A 25256-nucleotide genomic window follows, 5' to 3' on the forward strand; every position below is an offset into this window, starting at 1 on the left:
TTTTACTGACAATTACATAGATAATGTTTCATGTCAGTGAGCAGTGACTCAAAGCTAACATATATAATCATCTGTGTTTCTTCACAAATATCTGGGATGGCCAGAGTAGACCACTGTTTCATTGGAGAAGTCGAATGTATAATTGTATAGAAAAGGGTAATTTTCACAATACATATTGCTGATTGGAAAAATTTGATTTCACAATCCTAAACATAATCAATTTCTAAGGTAATGCCAACTTAGAGTAACAGCTCTCTGGAAGCAAATACAGGAAATTGTCTGCTCTTTTTCTATCTACAAATTACTTGCTTGTAATATTGAACAGCCCGAGAAATTGCAGCATAGCAGTCTCTAATACTGCTCACACACCCTTCACATGCCGCTGGTAAGAACAGCTACTGGTATTCTCAAGGCTAGGGTGTTTAGAAAACTGATAGCATGCTCTGCATGCTTCTCATACCCTCTCTTATTTTATTAAGGTGAAGGACACATGTTGGGTTATATCGGAATGCAGACAGCATCCTATACAAGTGTCTACTATTTATACAGATGATCCTGGGATAAGGATGTCTGCTCTTCACCAGCTGATGCCTCTATGTTCTGTTTTGAGATGTACCCTCCAAGACGGACACACCCTATTATAATGCATTGGAATTTCCTCCATTGGTCATTGATAAAATACATATTACCCTAATTACCATGAACCACTTTAGGACTAGCATGTCAATAATATCATTACTTAAATGATTTGTGACACAGCCCTACATGCTACAAAACCAGTGAAATCAATATGGATTCACATTTCTTTATCGTGGCATTCTCAAAAAAAAAAAAACACAAACATACACACTTAATACCGGTATAACACTTTCAAATTGTGATTCCCACTCTAAACGGCATAGGCTGTACTATGCCCTGTTGGTTTCATGTTCTGTTTTTAGAACAATAAACCCACTTATAAAATGCTAATGTTAAGATCACTATTATTGTGCTAGGGAAATATTTGTTAACTCTTGTATATCTGTGCGGATTTACCCAGTAAAATGTGGATCCACATTTTCAACATTCTGAGGCTAGATTTAGAGAAGCTGTACTATTAATAGTGACCCTCTCAATATCTTCATGGGATTCCTCTGCAGCCGTAGGAATGTAACAGTGGTTTAGTAGCACATACCAGTTCAAAACAATTTAACATTGTTATGATAAATGTACAACCCAAGCACCATATGCAAGACGAAGGGATCACAATGTGAAATCCCTATGAAATACAAGGAATGTATGTTTTATTGACATAGTAAAGAGTGCTTCTATGATACAATATTATAGGTTGATGTATTTATTTGCACATTAAACTATTTACCTCTCTAAATCCCCCAAATAAACCCACTTACCGGTAATTATTATGTTGTTGCAGACAATGTAATGATTGCCTATGTAAACCCTTTGCAATTTATTCACTAAGCCAAAACGAGTTAATTAATCAAATTATTTAGTCCATTATACAAGAAGAATAGCTGACCCCAGAAGAATGAGCTGGTCCAGTGTAATGCATAGGTATATCGGTTAAATGATAATAAATCATTCTTAATTTTTAATGAAACATTAGGCAGGGCCAACACAAGCCCTTGTTGCAGGGGAAAACGTGCCTGGGATGAACCTTTAATATTTGGGAAATATTTACTTGGCCATCATGAAGACCCTGTCCCTGCTCTCCATCTTGCCTAATCTTACCTGAGGTCTTTGTAGTTACCTGGCAAAGACTTCTACACTATCGCTTCCTCTTTGGACTACGTCGCTTGCTGTTGGGTCTGGATATGATGCCATATCCCTGTCCTCTCCAACAGCGCATAGGCTGGTTTCATGCAGGCACTGGTGGCTGTTGAGAGGGCCCAAAGGACAGCTGCAATAGGCCCCCAAAGTAAGCTTGTGCCCAAGACAGCAGTCCCTTTTGCCCCATGTTAGCCGACACTGAATGCATCACAACTCATGTTTTTTTTTCTAAATTAACATTGTTGTGACTGATGACACAAATCATTAAGTAAAGTACAGAATAAGCTAAGCACAGTGAGCTTTGGGAGCTGAGGGATGATACACCAGTATCACATGGTAACATATAATACTGTAGATGGTCATCATGTACGGCAAATAGAATAAAGAAAGATTAACATAAAGTCATCTTTGTTAAATGTCCCCATGTTCTCAAGATAAACAGTGGGACCTTCTATTATTCCTATGTTCTGAAAATACCACTGTACTAAATTTTGCAACGAATATCACTTCTTGCATCAGTGATATGTCAACACATATATTTTGAGTGTTGCTAAAAACATATACAGCAGAATAGAAATGGAAAATCAGCTGATTATCCCCTTACTCTAGACATCACGGCTTTGCTCCAATCTGATGAACCGGACACTTGACAGAAGGATAATTGCTGGAAGTAGACAGGAAAAAGAGCTTGATCAACCAACCATTGCCAAAACATTAATTTGACTTAGTAGGAGCAGCCAAAATCCACAGGTGGAACCACAAGAAAGTACACTAAAAAATCTGTTAAATGGACAGGATACTTTATTGGTACATCATCAAAAAATAATTGGATAGACTCCAGACAGGACAAAAAATAGCTTTAACTCTTAAATTATCGGAGGGAATAGAAGATCATTAATGATTACTGTGACACTTCAAGGGTTTTTTTTTTATTATTTATTTCAGCTCATTGGTGTGCAAAGCTGCAATGGCATGTTCTGAACAAACAAATCCCCCTACAAAGTCAGAGCCAACTTTGAGACATGTAGTCCCCAAGAAAGGTTTAGTGTCATTTTTGCTAAAATAAAATGTAATTTATAGCTTTTTTCTATTTGCAGACATTTTACAAAATCAGTCGTTACAAGGAAAAAAAGTAATTTGTTGATCTTCTGTACGTACACTATATAGTCTCATGGTGATATCACTTGCTTGCACTGTATCTGACAGATTTCCACCTCTGGTGTTTCTAGCCATAAAGTGCTTGGTGAACCCTATAGCTCCAAAAAAGGTGAGCCAATGGTGGGAAGTAGATGAAGCATGGATAAAATAGGGTGGAGAATGGTCCCAACATGTAGAGTATCAGTATGGCTGTAAAATGGGTAGAGATGCCAACAGGCCATACCCAGTCACCTACAATGGTACAACATATAAAACTGCTAAGATTTAATGCCCATAGTGTGTTTTGAGGAATTCAGACTAAGCAGCAAAGCATTAGGCAGCCACAAGTTCCTAAAAGGGTTAATCAAGCTGCCTGTGTACATTCCTGCAGAGTATCTAATTACAGGTTAAAGGGCCAGTGGTCACGCTACATAATGCCTGCTCACTGGTCAATTGCCCAGTCTACCCATTAGTTCCTTTTTGTGTCTAGTAATTGGTTCCCTAGTTTGTCTTTGAGTGTTAGAATTGGTTCCCTGTTCGTCTCTTTCCCTTCTCAGTAGTTCGAGTTTAGAAACCCAATTTGAATGTTTATCTATATTAACATCCTTTTTTTTCTACTTTGTCTTAGTTATTACTAAGAGGAAGACGGCAACGACGGCCAGGGACGGAGTAATCATCCTGGTTCCCGTTACAGCAGTGTTAACAATGTTGGGGCACGAACCAGTAAACAAACTGGAACTCTATGTAGGTTCACCACAAAACATTCTTGATTCTCTTTCTCATATTTAACATACACAGTAAAAAATATCAATCCAACACTGCCTTACAAGAGACTCCAAAGAGATCACAACATTTTAGAATAAACAGAGCCGCATGCAGATATGACAGAGGCCACATATCACCTGAACATTTTATCGATGGTCTGCAGACATCTAAATTTCTCTTGCTATCAGAACATCTGTTATCAAAAAATGTTTGTGTGAAGCAACTGCTGTGTTTATATTAGTATGGCTGTGTTTCGGTATATTCTTTTACATATTTTCACCATAAAGCTTCATTTCTGGGAAGCAGAAAGGACCTTGTCTGGTGGAAAATGATGCATGGAAGCTGCAGCACACTTAAAGCAATTACCTGTTTATTACTTTGGTTATTGATCTGGTAAGAACTGCTAACCACATGCTGATGCATTGCACTTATTTTCTGCTTGGATGCTCTCAAGGTCTTTGGCTTTATACAAAACATACAGTAATTCTAAAAAAAAACTGTAGTTCATGGCTCTAATCAAGTTCAACCATTTCTTTCCCTATGCTTTAGGTTTTTGGGTTTATTTAATATTATGTAAATATTAGCTAATATAACCTAAGATGGCAGAAAGTAATTGCATAAAGGTCTGTCACATCCAGAAGCTGATGTATAGTTATCTTATTGTACTTGCAATAACCGTTAGCGAAACAGAACTTTCTTATTTTATTTATTTCTAATTAAGAGATGAAGCTTTACATATTACATCATCGTTCAGACAATAATGCAAACTCTTCTGCACTGTTAACTGGGTATTCGTCTTATGAATGCATGTATGTTTTTGATGTATGTATGCATCCACTGTATATTAGAGAATATTCTGAAAATACTGTTATTGCGAACACTGCTGAATGTCTACATGACAGTAGACAAAGACATGTGCATATGTGCTGAATCCCAATGTTCCCTTTGCATTAAAGGAGTTGAAATGTTATTGTAATGTGGCGTTAATACACATTAATATACTGCATATATACATACAACCAGTTTTGCAGATTTCTGTTTACGTTTCTAAATGTAAAGCAAATGGGGAAAACATTACACACGAGCTTCAGATCAGTGCGTCTCCTGTTTTGTCACAAGTGGCTTCACTTCCATTACCTGTCCATTCTATGTAGTATTTCCGCAAGTACTTGACATAAGCTTAGTAAAGTTCTCCTTTTCATTTTCTCATCTGGGTGCATAATACTACAGCTCAGTGGGCCAGAACGAGGGAGATCTCTGATCCGTGATCACCACTACTTGCAAAAAAACGGAACAACGGGGGCAAGCTTGGTTGCACAGCAGCCACAACTATGACAGTCCCTCTTAAAAAAGGACAGTTGGGAAGTATACATCTATCACAAGTTTAGCATACATCTGAGAAGCAGGAATTAACTAGGGTTTGGCTTTAAGAGCAGTCACATTGAGTGAGTAATTGAGAGAACATTGTGCACCACTTTTCCCATAAGACAGATCACCTACTACATTGCAGCACATTTTTTTATATAAACCTCAGTATAAGAGGTACAATCACTATAACAAACAACTGAATGAGTGCTCCCCATAAATCTGAATTACACTTTTTTTTAAATAAACCTTGCCAAGCCATACAATTGGTTTGAGCTCACTTCACCCTTGAATTTGCCCCATCTTAGCCATGCCATAATGTACAACCACTGGATAGATTTCCAGACCTGTACCTTATCATTGTTGTTGTTAGAGTGGTCCAGCGTTTCATATGTTGGTATACATTCCATTAATTTCCCATTCGGTTCACAGTTCAGATGTACTTTGTCCTTGCAGTGTGAATGACATGTATATTTACAATCTGAAAGTAGAAAAGAGTTCAAGTTAATATGAAAAGTTTATTTGTTCTACCCTACAGCCAACCTTTGAATAAAGTATATTTATTGGCAGGTTTTCATATCCACACATTCTCTACAAATGTGCAAATAATTACGAGAAGGTCATAACCACGGCTTTATGCCTACTTCCTATATAAAACATTTTAATTACAAAAAAACAAACCATAATAATCCCCTCCGGAATGCCTGCCTTTCTAGGCATTGGGAGGATTCATCTGTGCAGCATGAGGTCGGTGTCTCCTCAGGCACATGACTGTACAACTTGTCTTGTTACCCTTGTGCAGTAAGATGAAGCTCTCATTTCAGCAAGGGTGGGCAATGGTGAGAGATGGGCCTTTAAAAAACCAGAACCTTAGGATCTACCACTTTGATAGGACGCAGGGCCGGCCTTAGGGGTGTGCGACCTGTGCGGCCGCACAGGGCGCCATAGCAACAGGAGCGCCGTCCGGGACTTAAATTATAACATCTGTTGTTTTTTTGTAACTTTATTTAACATCCTCCATGGCAGGGGCGCCGAGCGGTTGCTCGTGAAGTTTTCAGCAACCGCTCGCGCGCCCCTCACTCTCCGTGACTCTGCCGGCGTTTCGTGCTGAGTGCCAAAATTATTCTGGCGCTCAGCTGTGAAGCGTGCACCGCGGCAGAGCGGGAATACGGACGCCTCCCGCTCCCACCGCAGGACTCCGGCAACATGGTAAGTAAGGATAGGGGGTAGATATAGTGATAAGGGGCGGGGGGGCAGTGAGAAGGGGCAGAGGGAGAGATTTTTTTCCTTTCTTTTTTTGGGGGATGGGGGGGCGCCAGAGGAGTGGTCCGCACAGGGTGCCAGAACACTTAAGGCCGGCTCTGATAGGACGTGAGGTGTCTGCTTGGGAGTTATGGTTAAGTTCTGTGCTACAAAAGCACAAACTACAATCAATTCTACAGCTCAGTGGGCTGGTCTGGGGAAGTCCTCTGATATCCCCAACAGTTTCATGATCACCGTTTGTTAAAATGGGACAGTAGGGCAGCTTAGCAGGACCGTGCCCAAAAATGATGACCCATGTATGGTGCAGCACTTAGAGCGTATCTGAACCAAAGAATTCTCTCTGTGGACTAGTACTACCAAGTCTATGTTAAAGGATCTCGGGAGCATGGACATAGCGACAATATCCTGTAATTGTAGCTGTTTTTTTCTATACCAGCATGTTTAAATGTGACATAGTGAGTTTACTTAATTATGAAAAGCCACCATAGGCCTTTTAAACTTTTAACACTCTTAAAAAGTAAGCAATTTCTTGGAAACAAAAAACTAAGTTATCAGTTCAGCGTAAACTAAGCCTGATATTGTGTGTGTTAAAGAGTAGTTAAAAACAGTTTCATACAAGCTTACATAAATAAAAGACAACATATTTGGAATGATTACACCAAATGTACTGTAAATTGCCATGAAGAAAGAGACTACTGGTAACCAATAGTTACACAGCTGCTTCCTTACTCTGGAATGTCTATGTTTAACTTATCGATGCAATATTTTTTTCTTGTTCACAAATTTGCAGACAATGTTTGCACAAGTTCTGTGAATGCATCAATGAACAGTCATTCGGTGTGTAATGATGAAACAGCACAGATAAAAGAGATTTTTTTTATTCATTCGGATAATTTCTTAGTGGAAACATTTCTTATTTCATCAACATCAACTGCAAAAAAGAACAGGTGGGGCAGAAGAGAAAACCCAAAGAAAAATGAAAAGTAGCTGATGAAGCTATTCAGCGAAACATAGGCTTGGGATATCCTTGAATTTATCTGAAGCTTAAGATAATCTTTTTCCTGTCCCCAAAACCCATATCAATTTAACTTACAGGGAAGACACCTGAGGTGTCACTGTCTCACAATAACACATCCAGCAATACAGCATCACACAATACAGGGGACACACTGAGACGAAGCAAAGCGAAGAGATGCGATCTATATAATTTAACAACCAAAAGGCAGCCGAGAAATCACCAAAAAGTTTGGGAGCTCTGTCCTTTTTAACTTTTTTTTTAACAAATTTAAAAAGAAAAACAGGACAAAAATGTTTAAGAAGCTTTTTCAGTTTCTGTAGAACCACCTATCAATAGCTGTTTTTGTGTTACATGACAATTGTGTTCCCCACAAAATTATGAATGAGACAACATCTTACATTGTTGCACACTTATTTCTGTAAAAAGCCTTTCACTGTTAACCTCTTGAATGCCTTATTCACTTATACTAGGGACTACACTAAAAATGCATAGGATAACTGGAAAGTCACACCTATGTGTGATACCCAGGGCTGACAGTCAAAGAAACTCAGCAAATACAGAAACCAGGAACTCTGTTTATGACACAGCACCACAATGTTTCTCATTAATAATTCATTATATCATATAGACAAGAGAGTAAGAGATAATAATGGCAGTGCGCAATGGTAAAGAGTGATGATTATGCATATTTCACTTTCAAATGGATTTATGGTATGTACATTTTACATTTATTGCATATTTTAGTGTTTAATAGGGAGAAAAACATCTATTCCACCAAAATCCTAGGGTCTCAAGCAACATTATCTCATGTAAAGCATTTAAATGCATTTCTATATGTGTAGAATATTTTACGTATGCCTCTAAAGTCAGCAATGTGTTTCATATTTCTCTCATCCTCAGGGGGTTAAGCTTGTGATGGACTATTTGTTTCTTTTAATTAGGAAACATTATTTCTAAAGAATCAGCTCAAGATGTAATGTAAAGTAAACAAAATATCCTACAGTTTCAATAACAGATGATAAATTCAGACACAGAACCATATGTATTCCACAAGGGCAGGCAAAGGAGTTTAAATCCTATGTTTACTGATTATATTACTAACATCCTGATCATAGAAAGTGGCCCTAGTCATCGTGATTTGCACAACTGCTCTAATCTTTCAACTTCTACAACAGATGACTTTCAAGCTTATCATAAAAATATAAACTACAAAGGAGATTTAATTCAGCAAAGGGTGTCTGGGACATCCACATTGTGGTAACACACTGTTCATTATCTGAATATCTGGTTATTGCAAATACCAGGTCCATCTGTGAATGAATGGTCCTACCTGGAGATCTGGTTTTCCTGACCTGGAATTTGATTTTGTTGGATAGCTTGTATATTGCTGTCCCCATTCCAGGTGCTTTGCTGTTAAGCCGTGAGGTTGTGCAGCTTTTCTACGAAGCAAGGCTCGCTAACTGAACTGCATTGACTCAGTAAGAGCAAGCTATCGGCTGATGCTCTGGAGCAGAGGTCTAACACCATTGTGTCTGACACACTAACATGCTTTGCAGAAGTCCAGCAGGGAAGCTCCTAGTCATGTGTTATAACATGAAACATTTGCCATTCAAATAAAGCTGAACGGAGGAGCCAGAGAAGGGTGAATGGCTATAATGATGTAATATTTACACAGCGTGTCACATGGGTGTATATTTTATACATGAGTATTTGCTGTAATAAAACACTGCATGCTACGCTTCCCTGAAATAAGATACCAACACCTTAATTTGCTGGAATGAGAAAGCAGGTGACAGTTTATATTACAATGTGCATCTCAGGTCTATAAAAAGTGCCATCTAATCCCATGAGTGGGAAGAACATGACAATGTCCACCCAGAACTCCTGACTCAACACTAAACAGCGCTGTAATATTTCACATAGAAGACACAAAGGCCTGCATGCGCCGGCCCTTTTTAAATGAATAGGTTTCGAAATGCCATGTAACTCTAGAATGGCAAGTGGAAGCCTCACCTTTAGCTTATTATTATTTGATGTACACATATTAATAAAATACCCCTTTATTTAAAGGAATGCTAAACCGAGCTTAACATAGTCGAGTCGTTTTCACGGGCTTCTGCGCCAATAGCTGATGGGTTAATTTACTAAAAGCAAAAGAACATGTCTTCATGACAAGAGAGCTTTCAACATTATCATTTTTTATGCACAAACAAAAAACTCTTCTAGAAAAGTTCGAGATATTGTGAAGAAAACTCTCATAACTGATGTTATGTGTATGGATTGTCTGGTTCACACAGATTAGCCATACTTAGGTGGAATCAGGGCGAGGCTGTAAATTAAATTTGGATTATAATGTGAAACGGCTGCTGGAGTAAGAAAGATTTACAAGAGAAACGTTCTTTGTGATGTCTAACGATCACAGCCTGATTTGAAAGGAGCCTGGCTAGATTATAGTTGACTTGGCTTTCAAAAAATTGTATTCCAGGTCACTGATTCAGAGCAACCCATCATGAATAGATGTCTAAAGAAGGTCATATGTAGACTTTTGATTTGTCTGAAGTGCTGTCACAACAAATAGACTCCAAAAACTGTCTGGACAAACATTAAGCCCCTACCTCAAGTCATGCTCTCTAAAACAGCTGACCCATCACAAAGAGAACATGTCTTCATGACAAGAGACCTTTCAGCATTATCAGTCTTATCATCTCAATCCAAATAAAGCACCAAAACGAACAATGGAAGAAAAAAAAAACTAGTTCGCAGAGCTATTTTCTAGTTACTATAACACAGAAAGCATAAAACTCGATTTTCTGTGCTATATAATTTATGGTATTCAAATGGAAGCTGGACATTATTGAGTTGATACATGAACTTTCTTAATACAGACATTACCATTTTAAATATAATTGTGTTGTAGGCCAATTATTGAATATGTCCAAGATACTGATAATATTTCACAAACTCGTTACTGAGAGTTAGTCATGCAGAATATCGACTGTAAGTAGATTTGGCATAGATGGTTTCTTTATTGACATCATTAAGTTCAGGAAGAGTACAATACAGCATCACAAGAATCAATAATAATGTGATGCTACTGTTTTTCTAGATGTGATGCCTGCAGAGGAAGCCAACTGTTCATTAGAAGTATTTTCAGTTAATAAGGATGAAGCTTATTCTATGTGTCACGGCATTTCACAAGGGTTCACCTTGTGTTAATCTACTTGTTGTAGATGGGACTAAGCATATAAAAGCAGTCCCAGGAATTATTTCACAGATCAGTCTCAATTAAGGATTAATACCAAGTCTGGAATAAAAAAGAAAAAACACACCCCAATGAAAAAGAGGAAAGAAGTTTTTTCCTACATTAACTCCATCTAACAGTCCATATCTGTAAATAGAAGCTGGAATTAAAATATAGGTAATAAATCATACTTCCTCAGGAGACAACACATATTATAAAAACACAGGAAGTAAATTAAGCATCAGACCACAGACTTTTTAGCATATCTGCTTCCCCTGGTGATAGGCCACTCTTTATTCTCGAGGGCTACCCTGGAGCCTTCCCCTCTTCAGGGGCAGTGGCAGGCCTAGCCACACATAGGTAAGTCAGGAAGAAGGCAGAACCTGGGCAGAGAGAGGACATAGCCAAATATTGCTCCTGTGCCCTGAGAATAAAGAAACTGACCCTGAGTCTCTGGGAAGTAGTGCTTCGCCCACAAAATTTCGGTCAAACCCATAGAATTCCCAAATATTAATAAAACCCAGTGAAACATTGCTAGCTTCCCCCTCAGATGTTACTGTTCATGCACTTTTTCTGTTGTTATACAGATTTAGTACTCTACCACCACAGAGCATATACTGTACATTATTAATATTTGTTAAATACATATATCCCCGTACTTGAAATTGCCAGAGGCAATAGATGTTTCTAGAGGCATGGATTATGGTAGTGCTTTCCTTGGTACTGTCATATAACTGTGGTCTACTGTTGCCTTTTGTTGTGGGATATGCCATTACTATTAGCAGATGTACTACAGCTTCAATTTCACAGGCACATCGATAGAGCCCTCTAGTGGAAAAACACAGAACGTCAGTTCCCCGTGAAGTCATCTATGCTCTATTGTTAAGTTGTTGGTCGTAGACAGTCTCTGTATGGATGAGTGAGGAGATCACAGTAGGAAATTGGTTACACAATGCAGGTCCTACTACTCTGAGCAACCTATCTCTGCTTCTACGAGGTTATCATCGAATATAATCGAAAATAATTACACCGACAAAACAAAAAACACAAACAAGTAGTTTAACTTGGTAAAAAAGGTGCCAGTTCGCCTTTTAAAAAGAAATGCCTAGTTTGCCACCTTCACAAAATTTTCTATATGTAACTGTTCACACTAATTGACACAAAGCAACATTTCTATTTAAAAAAGGGTGTATCTTTTCCTGAGGTATCATTACTACATACATGCATATTTTATTCTTTAAATTACGTATTATTATCTATGCAGCTTTTAGCATAGTTAAAGGGGCATTTTATTATAAAAAAAAAATAAAAAATAATTCTTATGGGGAGAGTGTGAACTTATGACAATTTTGAGGTATAGGACTAGTGAATGAACCTAATGGGCCAGGAGCACTGTTTGGCACACACACCAGGGGGTCACGTGACGTGAAGACTCAAAAATACTTTGCAGGAAAAGTTAATACTGTGTGTCTGAATATCTTAGTGTAAATGTGTGCGTCAGTGTAAGTATGTGTGTGTGTCTAGCTATAGCAGAGGCATTATTAAACATCTGAACCACAAGACAAGCCCAGACTTGCTGTTCCTACAGAAATCTCGTAGTGCTGCCACCACTGCAAGGGATTCTCGGTAGGTGCGTGCAAATTAGTTTAACAGCTGTCCATGAGTGGTGATCTGGCTTCTGCACCTCTGTCCCGAGCTCTCTTTAAAGGCTTAGTACACTACACCTTTGCCCCAAAGGTCCATGTATAAAGTGAATAAGGAGGCAAAACAGTGATCATTGTCAATCTAATGTGCACACGTCTACCCAGAATCCGTTGCAGTGGTGGCAGCACTACAAGATTTCTGTGGCAACAGCAAGTCTCTGGGCTTGTCTGGTGGTTGCAGATTAGTGTTTAATAATCACTCTACTACCCCCTTAAGTTTAAGTGGAGGGGTTTTCCTTCACCCTTACCCCATCGCAACTTATATCAGTGTAAGTGTCTGTGTGTCTTGGTGTCTTGGTGTGTTAGTTTGCGTGTCTGGGAGTGTGTGTTAGTCTGATTGAATGTGTGTGGGTTTTTTTGGGTAAAGTTGTTAAATGTCAGGTTTAAAATCCAGGCATTATCTCACATCAGCAAAAAGTTCACATGCATTTAGTGCAAAAATCTGAATGTTATTACTACCCTGGACCTACCCTGAAATTACTTTACCTTTCCTCACTCCTCCTTCTAAGGCTAACACAGCTGACTACCTCATATTAAGGGCTGAGGTAACAAAAGCAATACAATCTTGTAAAACATTATAAACCTTATGACCTTATTGAACCACGCACGTCCGGAAGAGCTGAACAGTGACATTTTACTTAATTTTTCTTTATATTGATCTCTATGTATGAATAATAATAATAATAATAATAATATCATGTTTCCTAAAAATAACCTACACCACAGGTGTTAACCTCTAGACCTCAAGAGCCATAACCAGGCCTGATTTTCCTGATATGCCAATGTGAACACAGGCAGCTCAATCAAAATGGTTGAAATGTGTTCAAAGCAAAAGATTATTCTAAATTCTGGTCTGTTTTGCCTCTCGAGGCCTAAAGTTCGACATCCTTGATCCTCCCTGCATGTACAATGAGGAGCTGCCATGGAGTATATGTTTTGTAGCCTTGCCTTCAACCGAGAGACTTGGCCACTCTAAAACGCCTAGTGTCTTATAGTGGAAGCAGCAGATTATTATTATTATTATTATTATCTTTTATTTATATAGCGCCAACAATTTATGCAGTGCTTAATACAATACATATACTCAAGGGGTATGACAAGACGAGAATTGACAGACTAAGACAAACCGACACATTAGGTGGAGAGAGCTCTGCTCGCAAGCTTACAATCTTGAGGAGTGTGCCTCTGTGGTGCTGATCTAGCTGTGAGGCCTTATAGGCCTCTGAGTCTCTGACAGCATAGGATGATGACCATGTCACACTCAAGCTCCATTACCTACAATGAAAGAGGCCCATAATCTACTATTTGTCCTGAAAATGTGCAAAAAAGTAACGCAGACTGTAACAACTCTCAAGATACTATCAATTGTCACCAGAGTTTTCTCTAAAGAGATACAACTGAGCAAAGTGCAGTACTTCACGAGTTTCCTTGTGACAGACATTGTGATTTCCAGTAAACACCACAAGATGTCACTTGAGAACCAAACAAGGGCATGCTGTTCATTTCCTATATGCAGGGCCGGCCCTATAATGGGGCAGACTGGGGCAATTGCAGAAGCCCCAAGCGCTTTTTTTTTTTTTTTTTTTTTGAAGCGGAGGAGAGAGAGAGGGGCACCGAGTGGTTTTCGCTTACCCGCTCGGCGCCCCTCTCTCTCTCTCCTTTGCGGCGAGTCTCCCTGTTCGGTCCCGGTGCCGGCTTGTAATGCAGAGCGCCGGAAGTGACGTCAATTTCCGGCGCTCAGCATTACAAGCCGGCACCGTGGCAGAGCAGGGAGACTCGCCGCAGGACTGGTTAAAGGTAAGTACCGGGGGGGGGGGATCGTAGATTATGGCGTCGTCGGCAAAGTTTAAAATGGGGTGGCGTTTTAAACTTCGCCCCAGGCGGCGTTAAGTCTTCGGCCGGCCCTGCCTATATGAACAAATGTATATCACATACAGTATTTAAGAAAAGAGGGTCGTGACAGACATAGTCCCATCATTTACTTCTCTACCAGCACAAAGATAACTAAAAGTATAACGGCAAAGCCTATTCCTCGCAGGAAAATCTCATATGGCTTTCTTATGTTGGTTGTGGCAATTACAACCTCAGCCGGAATTTATACTAAAAGTCTCAATTGTACTTATTATGTTATCTGACTTATCCGACTTATTCTTTACACATATTTTCAGATTATTACCTTTTTAAACAACAAGATGTAAAAGCAATTCATTATTTACAGAGTAACGCTTTAAAAAGTGGCAAAAATATAAGCTAAGTTCTTAGTTATTGCTTTATATAGCACCATCATATTCCAAAGCGCTGTACAAAGGGAAGACAAGCCATAACAATTAGTATTTAACATAACAATTTGTCTTACAGAAACAACAAGAGGAGGGTCCTGCTCAAACGAGCCTAAAGTCTACAACTTCTAAATGGAAATAACAGGAAAGGAAAAAAAAACTTAACTTTTAATCTAAATCACTAAGAATGTTTTGATAATATTAGACAGAACAACGCTGACAGAATCTCAGGTATCAGTTAATTACTAATTTTAATATCTGGGTAGGCAATTTTTGCAGCTTTTATATTTTCTCCAGGGATATATCTTTTGTGGACGAAGAGGGGCACTTGCCCATGGTGCGCAAGATAAGGGCTGCACTTGAGCCGCCTAGTGGCAATGCACCTGCAACCCCTGCTTCCTCCCATTTCCACAAGCGGATATGACGTCAGCATGGAGCTGGATCTCCACCTCTGCCCCAGCAGGCCTAGTTACGGCTCTGATATTTTCTGTGATAAAATATTGGAGGACTATACCTATTCTTGTTTCTTTTTCACAGCCCATACTCTGAATTCATTGATACATACACCCAAATATCAATTGTGTTGCTATGGCAACATTAAAGTATTCAAATTGTGTAAGGAACAAATACACTTTCTCAATACTCATTTAATTAACTGAAACCAGCCTTAAATTTCTAATTTTGTACCAAAGCTTCTTCCCGAACATGGTTGCAGCAAAATGTCATCTTGCATTGACATGCTGTGTATCCAGCGAACACATCTGCATTGGTCCATGCAGAATACTTATTACACTGAAAGTGCTTCCGGCAGGTACACAATACTCAGCTACCATATGTCTGAACACAAGGTTTACTTTTCCACATGGCAAAGCCAGCTGCCCAAAGACCGACCACGTACAAGGGCGCACAAATGCGCTGTGGTTACTTCTTGTAGAGGTACTAGACTAGCACATGCCTGCCCTGTAATGCTGTTACAGCCCGACAATGCTACAACTTCAAAGTTAAATCGAGATAAAAATGCAGACAAGATTTCTGCTCCAAGTGTTTAAAATAATTTGCGGTATGCCGTGTATATATATATATATATATATATATATATATATATATATATATATAGAGAGAGAGAGAGAGAGAGAGAGAGAGAGAGTACTCTGACCAGTAACCTTTTCTGCTCAAAGCTAAGGCTTATTGACATTTTACATTCATGTAATTTGAACCACTGCACCTGTTATATTTCTTTATATTTCTGAAAAATATATTTAATGTGGATATAGCACATTTGTTTCTCAAGGTGGGAGAGGCCAATTTTAGCCAAAACAAAAAAGCATCATAGATGTAATCTCAAGAGGTGTATGGCTCTGTTACCCTGAATATATAAATTGATTGATCTGCTTGTAAAACACATGGCTTTAATGTTTCTAACTGTGAGGGCGTGGAGTAGTTCAAGCACTTTATACATGAATGCCACTATTCTTTACAAGCACTTGGGTATATTAATAACTTTCTGAAGATGAAATGTGCACAATATCCTTTAAAGTTCTGCAAAATAACATAATTATGTTACTTAAGTAGAACATTTTAAATCATCTGCATTAAGGTTCAAATGAAAAGGATGAAATGAGGGACTAGGGGCATACAATGCAAACTTTACCTTGATGAATGTGTTTAGGCTTATGCTTTGATAAATAAGTGAATTAAGCTTGTTTCAAAAACTCCCGGATTAGGCACAGGAATGTATGCGAAGAAAATAAAATATATTCTTAACAACGTAAATAAAAATAATGCCACAAGAGCCTCTGTCTTGAAGCTGATGAGGATTATTTGCAACAAGTGAGTAGAAGCAATAGTCTTGAAAGTTACACAGATTTACATAAATAGCTATTGCGCCTAAAGGTCGTTAGAGATAATGTGTACATTAGATGTGAGGAACCTATATACACTGCTCCACAAATCTGCTGGCTACGAAAGACTTGCTAAACTGAGTTACATGGGGTTGGTGGGCCATACCAAATTACAACATTCAGCCTCTGACAGGTTAAAACACCACACAATAGAATGTAGGATAACTATATAGCAACCAAATTATGTAACTACCTCAGGTAGAATGCTTAATAATATATCCAAAATATCTGAATGGCATCTACATGCATTACTCCACATTCAAAATTTCTTTACCTACACTGAGCAGCATTGTTTTATTTTTGGCTACTTTTAATTATAAATGGGGATTTCCAGTTCTATAATAAACACATATATGGAAGTCATTTAGTTCCCAGATTTGAACTGAAAACACTTTTAATGACTATGTGGTATCACAGCTTCTGGCACCCTCCTTTTAAGATGCCTATTTGGATCGTTCATACAGTGTGCTGTATAATTACTATGTTAATAACATTAATAATCACCTATGGAATAACAGCTAGGACTGGTCTACACAGATGACCATTATGGCTGTGAGATTCATGTATTTGCCAGTCTGCATAAAAACAAAAAAAGGTTTTTTTGTCCCATGTTAATATATGGCATCCAGGAACAGACTGGGGATGAAAATTGTCTTCAGTACTTTTAGGCCAGCAGCCGATAAATGATGTGCGTGCAGCAGCCTACTGGATACAAGTGGCCTAATGCTACACGCTTACACATTTGCAGTATGCATCCACCAGTAGGCTGAACACACTGGACTGGCTGCACAAGCAGTGATAAAGGCAAGTGGGGGGGCGCTGCTAGGCACTGACCCTCCAGGCATTCGCCCAGTTTGCCCAATGTCTGATTGGGCTCATTCAACAATTTAGTAGAGCATAACCATCCACACAGAACCTGTGTGACGAGCAATTAATGACACAGTCAGCCAGACAAGAAAGGGTGTATGGCAGGGGTGTCCAAGTTTTTTCTGCAGTGGGCCACTTCATCAGAATTGTATACGTGCGCGGGCCGCACTCATTTTTCACTGTGACAAAAAATATGGCCTTTAATAAAATATGCAGATTAAAATAAAGTAAATAACACAAAACCTTTACTCTTCCTCTCACTGATTTCTGGGCCTAGAAAGTTTTGCGACTACACATTCAGGATTCCCTAGATTTATTCTAGGGATGAACTAAAATGAAAATTCTGGACCAAAACATTCAGGGTTCACTTAGCCAAAACCGAAAATGACCCCCACCTTTAAAAATAATAATAAAAACTCACATTTTTAATAAAAGTAGGTAACACACAATTGGACAAAATTAGCAATATGACTTGGCAACCAGTAAATGCTGGCAACCCAGGCAACCAGTAAATGCTGGTACCTAGGCATGATGGGACTGTGCTCGCTGTGATTGCTGTTAGCAATCACACTCCTATCATGCCAAGTCAGCCAGTACATGCTGGTACAGGGTGGCTGTAAGTGATGTGCAGACCCCATACTGCTGGCAGCATCACTACACAAGGGGGGCAGCTAGCTAGGTTTCAGCATGTACTGGCTGACTTGGCATGATAGGAGTGTGATTGCTAACAGTAGTCACAGTCCCATCATGCCTAGGTTCCAGCACTTACACATCCATCTAGTAAATACTGGAACCTAGGCATTATGGGACTGTGATTGCTGTTAGCAATCACACTCCTATCATGCCAAGTCAGCCAGTACATGCTGGTACAGGGTGGCTGTAAGTGCAGACCCCATACTGCTGGCAGCATCAATACACAAGGGGGGCAGCTGGCCAGGTTTCAGCATGTACTGGCTGACTTGGCATGGTAGGAGTGTGATTGCTAACAGCAATCACAGTCCCATCATGCCTAGGTTCCAGCACTTACACATCCATGCTATCACACACACACACACACACACACACACACTCATTTATTCATATAATCATTCATTCACAGATTCATTCCCTCAATCACACACACTCATTCAAACACCCTCCCCACCTCCTTACCTGCAAGGCAGCTCCTCGATGCCGCTTACAGACTTCAGCAGGGGGCGCGGCCTCCCTCTGCCTTCTCTGCTAAAGCACAGAGGAAGTAGGATGTCACGTGAACTCCGCTTCCTCTGTGTGCAGTCCAGAAGTCCCTCCCACAAGTAAGTAGCAGGGCTTGAGGTGCGGCTCGCGTAAGATCGGTTGCCCTGGCTGCCGATCTTACGCGGGCCGCACCTCGAGGTCTCGCGGGCCGCATTTGGCCCGCGGGCCGCGTGTTGGACGCCCCTGGTGTATGGAATATATTGGAAGAGCCCAACCCACCTATTCTCTCTGCTTGGTAATTCATTTTCTAATAGATTTAAAATAAGCATGTCTCCTAAAGAAAATTCTTCTTTCCCATAAGTATTTACAGTACAACTATATAACATGCGCATCTAGTATACATGTATACATATATTAAAAGGTCACTATAAACTCTCCAGTAGATTTTAGATCTGTGATTTATAGGCGACCCATTTCATTAGCAAATGTGTATACCAATATTTATTTACTGTAAAGAGCCAGTACATTTATAGAAGCCAGAGTTATTTACTGTTGGAGCTTTTAGAATACAAGATGTATCTCATATCCTTTAGCACTGCTGGTACATGCCTATGATGTAAGTGCACATCTCAGTTTATAATCCGACTTTAAATAGAGGTCTGACTAAAATCCAGATCCTCCGCAGTGCTGCAGGGGACCCCTTCCTCTCTGGCAGCCAGTGGACGAATGCGCGCAGACAACCTCTGCTGCTGCCCGAAACTTCCTCTGGGGCTTCCGGTGCTCAGTTGTAGAAGCCCTGGCGGCATTGCGCAAACGTTCAAAGGCTGCATCCACTAGACACCAGGGAGCCTGAAGCACGGGGGACAAGTCTGGGGATGCATTGGTAAGTCTGGATGGGCAGAGTGGCATATGGGGGGATATAAGGCATATCTGAGTGCAGAGTGGCATATAGGGGGTATAAGGCATATCTGGGGGGGCAGATGTGCAAAACTTAGGGGGAAGGTTGGCAAATAAAAGGAAATAAAAACAAGAATTGCATTTTTCTCAATCATAGTTTTTATTAAATATGATTATTAATATTTACTAATAAAACTTTTTATCTATAGGGTATATTCAGGCTTTTTCTTTTTTCCTAAATATTCAAATTTGGGGGGAGGGGGTCGTCTTATAATCAGGTCGTCTTATAACCAAGCAAATATGGTAATAGAATAGAAATAAGGTAATAGAAAAATAATGAGAATGGAAAATACGTTTTTTTTTTTTTGCAGGATTTTAGTTTCTAGATTGGAAGCCCGTTTAAACAGGGCCTCCTTACCTCTTGTTTCTGTTATGTTATATATATTACTTGCTATGTTTACCCTGTGTGCAGCACTACAGAATATGATGGCACTATTTATAACAAGAACTATAAATAATAAAAAACAAAATAAGTATATTGTTGGTGCATGTTCTTGGAATCACATTATGTAATACTAACCCTGAAGCGTTTACCTGTAAACATGAAATCCGCTGATGAAGGAACATTTCTACGCCTTTATTTTGTCTGTCCTTAACTTTTTTATTGCTCTTACTAGCAACAGTAAAGAATACCTTCTTGAAACTAGTCATTTCTGCTTTACCAGTTTTATTGTCAGACCTTTTGACCTCTCAATGTCTTGTTACCATAAAATCCAGTAAAACCAAGCCTTTCAATATATCAGGATGCAACCATTCTGTATTAACAACACTGGACAAAGTGCCAGCACTGGTTTTAATCCTCAGACTTGCGCTGCTTCTGCCTGCTACAAAGGAAATTGCAATGAATATAAACCTATTAGCCAATGGAAGGCATTAAAATCGTGGATGTGCTGCTTGTTAATAAAATGATATGTTGTGCTGGACATATCTGGCCCTTTTGTGAGATGCAGGCAGTAAGCCCATCAAGGAGCATCTGGATGTTGTATAAGTTCTACGGTCTTATATTGCATATCCTATCAATCATATTCCTGTACAGATGTAATAGGTGTTTTATTATTTTCTGCCAAGTTGTTAATTTCCATCAGTGAATTATAGGATACACCCATACATTGAATGCTATGATTTTTGTTTTGTAGCACACCAAAACTTCTAGTGTTTTTGTTGATTGACAGTGATAGAAATCTACAGCATAGGCAAACATCTTCCTGGGTGGCACCATTCCGCCCATGGGCAAATTCAGCCACGTGACCAGTAATAAAATAGCAGAATACATTTAGTAGATAATGCACTCAACAAGCCCTGACCAAAAGTATAGAGAGGAAAGGGAACAGAATGCCCATAAAGAAGCTAAAATGATTCAGGCAGGTTAGAGAACCATTTTTACTATAGAAGCCCTTGCGGCTATATGTGGAAAATTAAAAAATGTAAACTTTCAACAAGAGAAACCCAGGAGGCAATTGTCCCTGTGCCCCCTTACCAATCCTCCTCTGGGAGTAGTACAAAGGAAGGCACCATGATGTGCCAAATTATGATTATTAGCCTCATGACATCTCATTAAGATGAAAATGCGCAAAATAAGATTGGCTACATGTTTTATGTGACCAGAATACAGATCCCACAATAACATTAACTGATTTTTTTAAGTCAAGAGGTAATTTAGGATTCAGCTCTAGAGCTCGGCTTGGTGAAAACTCAAAGAAATGTTTTGCATTGACACCCATTGAGTTCTATTGGGTCTATGGCAAGTTTAACCTCCATGTTGAAGCCCAAGTAGTGCCTCCAGCTGTTTGTTTTGCCCAACCTCTACAATAAGATACTATTTGGTCATGAGGACTGTAAGCTATAGAATGTCATTCCCATGTATGTAGACACTTAAACTTGAAACAGTAACAATTTTAGGTAACACAATTACCACATGATGATGATCACAGCAATAGGGTCAACTCACGAACCGCAGCCACCTACACTATTGCCCAGTTGCTACATACATAAAGCTTGTTACACTAAAATACTTGCTAATCTATTTATTAAAAAGCCACAATAAAGCTGAGCTGGCATTGAGTACCTGACAAGAGCAATAATCCATGGTCATGGTTTAAAGGTAAAGTCACCTATATTTCTCACCTAATTCCCTGCAGTAATAAAAAAGGATCAGAGCTTGGCTCATATGCTGGTCTCCCCATCACTGCACACGGTAGTATTGTGTACACACTGCATGGATATAATACGTTTGAAAAGGGACATCGAAAACAACATTTGCTGTTATCTGACACTACAGTTTTGTTCCCAACAGGACATTGACTGTGACTGAAATATTTTTTTTCAATGAATGAGGAAGAAGAAAAAATAAAACACATCTTACCCACCAGTGCCAGAATTGCCTGTCAAACATTTGCAAAAACCTGACAATTAATCTTTATGCCCTTATAATGCCTACCAGGCAAAATCCATTTTCCCTTGTTCTTGTACCAATCAACAATACTGCAGCTTGTTAAATAATACCCACTGATTTGCAAGTGCATGTTATTTCAGTGGAATAATAGTACAGGGTAGCGAGAATCCTGCATAATGCAGAAGTGTAATGAATGGGTTGTAGCACATCTGCACCGTGCAGTGCAGCTTCATCTGCATTAAGGCACAATGAGGATTTTCTAATAAAGCAGAGCCCATGTAGATGGTGTCACCTCTGGTTTATAGCATTGCTGCATACTGTGTTTCAGTCAATCTCTTCAGACTCTGACAATAGGGTTGAAAAAAAATTCCATATGCACCACTGCCAGTAAATAAACCGTATCGCCTCTAAATAAAGGGATAAGCAATGTGCTGCAGCTTCGCATCAGGAGCAGTCAAACCCCTATGCAGTCAATGAGGTTTCCCATGCAGCTGCCAAGAGCATGAAAAATTGTCTATTTTTTGCACCCTTTAGTGCTGAAAAAAGCATCCCCATGATAAATTATCACTCACATGCAATACAGTGCAGATAGGAACAAGGACATGATTGGGTTATCTTACCAGCAGTCCTCCAAAGCAGCTTCAGCTTCCTGCCTCTGGTGATGCTCAGTGTTTTTGGGAACCAGAAGAACAGACGTGCTATTCTCCTGATTGTTTTGCCAAGCTCATGTCTGACTGCCATGACTGGCTGCTCCTAGCTACGGGCACATTGAGCTGGTGTCAAGGATCAGATGGATACGCAGACAGCACAAGCGAGCAGACCTCTGCACATTGATGTGTGACATGTTTTCTCTGAGCAGTGCCTCAGCCAGCATGTCTCAAGACCACCTGTTGTCAGACATCCTCCTCCCCTCTGACAGTCAGCTGGTTCATCCCAGACCTCCCTTCTATTCTAGCAGTGGGATGTATTAATAGAGCACCAGGCTCTGCAGATCGCTATTTCATGTCCAGCCAAATCAAGAAATACACTACTAAAAAAAAATCAAAGGGTTAGGTGGCTGGGCCCCTGCCCCACTCCACATCTGTGGCTAAGCAGTTATTTAAGCACAGCTTTAACCACTCACTGTCACCCTATAATGATGTCCTTTTCTTCCTGTAACAGGAGATGGCATGAGTTTATTAGCATTATATATTACCAACAATAATGAAAAACCACCCTGTAAATTATCCCAGAACAGTACAGGGGTGCGGGTAACAACAGAGGAAGATGCCCCTTTGGGGCAGGATGTGCAAGACATCATTAATGCAAGAGCCCACACTGGAAAGTGGTAGCAGATCAGCATTGCTGCCACAGAATGCCCTGCATGGGAGGGGGAAATAAGTAACAGAAAATCGGATGAAACCATTGTTATGTTACCCCAAGACCCCATAATCCACCCGGGTCACCTAAGCGTATTGATTAGAGGTTTGCACAATGATTCATTACTTTGCAAAGCCATGAATGGTGTCTTAAGGTAGAGAATGTTGTGATCTATAGCTGGAGTTAAAAGGGTCAGAACTGACCCCCTTGGGATTTATGAATCTCCACCCATGCAGAGTTCAGTTTCAGACAGATTTACACCTAAGTAGACAATGATCATAGCAAAGGGTCACAGCCTTATAAAGCAAAGTGCTACATTATACTGCTTCAAGGCAACCTAGCAAACCTATTTAAATTGTGAGTTTTTCCCCTTGTTCTTCAGCCCTAAAGTTACAGAAATAGCGTGAATAGAAACAGCAGAAATATGTTTATAAATTAAAGTGTAAATAAAATCAAATTTTCTTCTAAAACGTTTTAGTCACCTAAATAACTACCTAGAGGTCTCAAAACTCAAACTCAGCCTTTTGGTACAGAATAACTATTCTTTAACTTTTTCAATGTTTACAAAACTCCCTGCAAAGCATTTAACAGCTTGTCCTCAATGAAAGGGTTAATAGCATAATTTTATATGTTTGCTTTTACCATTATGTTGGGAAAATGTTGTGCTAATGGGGTTTTTATTTGCTGTCCTATTGAAAAATATAGCTGCTTGTGTATATTGAATGACTGAGGCTGTTGAAGAAGACTGATCGGACAGCTCGGTACTAACCAAACACACGATTCCAGCAAAGATCCCTTGATAGAAAGATGCCCTCATCTCACATTACAGAAGAGAAAGAAGAGCAGTCCCCTTGAGGCGAAGTGACAGTTTTAGCACATCTATTCCATAGCTAAACAAACAATGAACAAAGGGCAACTTCAATGCGGGACTCATTCTCTCTCTTTCCGGAAAAGAGCTTTGTTCCTATTTATTTTTTAAAAGCTGTAAGAACAATATGCATATAACATTTTTAGAAGACAAAATTTCCTGTGAAGAAGAGAGATACTGGTTCTTTCATCAGAAAGAGCATTAAATACACCATGTTTTTAAGTGTATCAAGTTTTAAGCGAGGGATACAGAAATAATGTGAGGATATATATTTTTAATAAGCAAAAGTCCAAAGACAAAGAAAACAGATAAATTGCCTTATTTAGGAATTCACCGAAATTTGTTAAAAATAAGTTGACACTTATGGCCATCCACATAGTCACCGTAATTCGGGTAAAAGACACATCTCAATGCAAGAATGTTACATGATTCACTTTTACCCTGCCCTAAAAATTTCAGACCATAAACACATTGAACACATGTTATGACCATATTGTCAAGTTATACGATAGTTGAATGTAGCTTTGATCTCTATAATGTGTTGTCTATATAGGTAGTTTCAAAGAAAAAGCAGCAGAACATACGCTAACACACACCCACTGATTCTAACACTATATACAATATATATGTTAGTGTTAGAGTCAGTGTGTACATTAATATTTATGCTATACGTTGGAACTGAGGAAACACAGCCTGAAGCACCGGCCTAGTGGTGTGACCAGAGCTTGGAGGTGTTGGGGACACACGGGCACCTTTATAACAGTGTATGTACTAACGCAGTGTCGTGTAATTCATGTTACGTGACCCCATAAGGCGATTTCTCTTACCAGGCGCCTACCTCAGTGCAACCCTGTGGCCAAGCAGGAAGGCTGGGCCCAATACACCTGACAGCAACACCATCTTTTCTATGCTAGCCCAATAAAAGGTATCAACTTTGACTAAGTACTCCACTTAGTTTTAGGGACTGCACATAAAATAAACCTTTTGTCAGGATTATTCATACTTACTACAAATGTTAGGACAGGGACCTTGACTAGTTTAATCAGTAACCAAACCACTTGCTGGCACTCAGAGCCAATTCAAACATCAACATATACATTGAAATTCTAAGTTTAGGCTGTTCTGTGGCAAGTTCCCTCCTTCACAGAACTCATGTTCATTTGGTCACATTTTTAAAGTTGATAATCAATTCAAT

At 39.4% G+C, this 25256-nt stretch overlaps 1 protein-coding gene across 3 annotated transcripts in view; it reads right to left on the reverse strand.

The window, feature by feature from the left end:
* Positions 1-25256, reverse strand: part of RASSF3 (Ras association domain family member 3) — a 68995-nt gene that overhangs the window by 34912 nt on the left and 8827 nt on the right. Inside the window, exons 1-2 of one of the 3 annotated variants that reach the window (XM_053462053.1) lie at positions 22455-22713; positions 5391-5518 (exon numbers count right to left, since the gene is read on the reverse strand). In XM_053462053.1, the coding sequence (XP_053318028.1) occupies positions 5391-5518; positions 22455-22575 (249 nt within the window). In that variant the 5' untranslated portion in view covers positions 22576-22713. Of the gene's footprint in view, positions 1-5390; positions 5519-21566; positions 21648-22454; positions 22714-25256 lie in introns of those variants that run through there. The other 2 variants (XM_053462054.1, XM_053462052.1) reach the window with 2 other exon arrangements.

The sequence above is a fragment of the Spea bombifrons genome, chromosome 4 (genome assembly GCF_027358695.1).
Source record: "Spea bombifrons isolate aSpeBom1 chromosome 4, aSpeBom1.2.pri, whole genome shotgun sequence".
NCBI lineage: Eukaryota > Metazoa > Chordata > Amphibia > Anura > Pelobatidae > Spea > Spea bombifrons.